The sequence below is a fragment of the Penaeus monodon genome, chromosome 23 (genome assembly GCF_015228065.2).
Source record: "Penaeus monodon isolate SGIC_2016 chromosome 23, NSTDA_Pmon_1, whole genome shotgun sequence".
Lineage (NCBI taxonomy): Eukaryota > Metazoa > Arthropoda > Malacostraca > Decapoda > Penaeidae > Penaeus > Penaeus monodon.
This window is the reverse complement of record NC_051408.1, coordinates 44132592-44134215: the sequence shown is the minus strand read 5'-3', so window position 1 is coordinate 44134215 and position 1624 is coordinate 44132592. Positions and strand designations below refer to the sequence as shown.

Sequence of the window (1624 nt, the reverse complement as noted above, 5' to 3'; positions counted from 1 at the left end):
CAGTGGCGCTAATTCGCATGCAGATCTTTTCAAAATTACATGAAGACGGATTGCCTGCTTACCAGAAGGAGGAGAAGAATGATTAACAGCTGACGAAAACGGTGGACGAGTCTCGGCACCATCATCATGAAGCTACAGAAAGATCAATATACAAATAAAATACAATCTATATTATATGTACATCATGTTATATATGTTATGTGTACACAAAGAGAGTTAAAAATACATTGTTGTGTGTTAGCCTGCATACACATGTGTGCTTTAACCAATAGACAAATAGGTACATGCGTAACAAACCATTTGCACCGGACAGACATCTGATTAAAAACAAGAGTAATAATGGAACACTAAGCCATACCGCATCTAATAAGAGCATTTCTGTTCAGACAGCAAAACCATTTGGCTCACACGTCATACTCAACCGAACATGCAAACACGCCGTCGGCGATTGTCTACGGAAGAATGCAGTTACAGTGAGATATGAAGAAATATAGATCAATCCTCAAAATTAGCATTTCAAGAAGCGGGAGACGGGATGACAACCTGAACGTGCAGACTGAGTGACATTTGTCTGTGGAGGGCTGCCAGTGTGTCCAAAAAAGCCTCGCATCAAAAACTGCCCTCTAATGAAAAGTATCAACTGCTTAAAAGTAAAATGCCCTATTAGAAAAAGTATCAAATACCATCGACTTCTGGCACCGTTTCGGTTTGATCAGTGTCATACAAGCTGTCAACTTTATTTTACCCAATACAGGAGGGTCCATGCCGAGGCCAGGCGAAGGCCGATGAAGAAACTGGTGTTCAGACTGACATGACGTTCAAAAAAGGAGAAAAGGACTTCAAACGCCATAATACTATCACCGGGAGGTAAAAAGGTGACGCTACTCTGTATGGGGTTATCAAGTCTGCCGTTACGGCGTCCATATAAAAGCGCTTTTTTGGGTAGATTGATTACTCGCTATCGGTCCGGGCAAGCTTACGGAGATGTCGTCTCAGTCTAAACCGAATGTCTGTTTACAATTTATGCCTACGTCTTCCACTTTTACTGTATTGTCATTTTCGATCTGGCCATACAGGTCATAAGGTCATATTATGTCAAGGGGACACAGAATTAACTTTTGTGTTAAAAGAACATCCATGGTCTGTGGTATGGTCGGTTCTGTTAGTATCTTCAGAGAAAATAAGATTTATATGATATGTATTCTCGAAACATACCTTTCATCATATTAATGGATGGAAATAAGCAAGTCCGATATTAAGACTTTAATGATCTTACCATGTTTTTTCAACACACAAAATGTGCAAATGTGTATGATTCTAATTTCATTAGGTGACGCGGAATACGCTCTTCGAAATAACAAATCAATTTATTCATCATTCACGCATTCGTTCTCAGTGAACTGCAAATTTTGTCCGGCATAAAAAATCAATCTTTCAGTAGTATCGTATTAGACTTATAATTCAATGCGTTTTGCGTGGCTGTTTGGCCTTAATTCCACGGCCTCTTAGAGGTTTCCTTGCTTACGTGATATAAATGCAGGTCTTCATACAGTGAGTCTCTTTAGAAGGAATCGCTGTGAATCAGCACCGGATAAATAGATAAATCGAAATGAAATGGATAGAC

At 39.5% G+C, this 1624-nt stretch overlaps 1 protein-coding gene across 3 annotated transcripts in view; it reads right to left on the bottom strand.

Moving 5' to 3' along the window:
• The window catches only part of LOC119588103 (carbohydrate sulfotransferase 3-like), a 12507-nt gene that overhangs the window by 9144 nt on the left and 1739 nt on the right, over positions 1 to 1624 (bottom strand). For all 3 annotated transcript variants that reach the window (XM_037936811.1, XM_037936813.1, XM_037936812.1), the window contains exon 2: positions 63 to 132. In XM_037936811.1, coding sequence (XP_037792739.1) covers positions 63 to 128 — 66 coding nt within the window. In that variant the 5' untranslated portion in view covers positions 129 to 132. The remainder of the gene's footprint in view (positions 1 to 62; positions 133 to 1624) is intronic.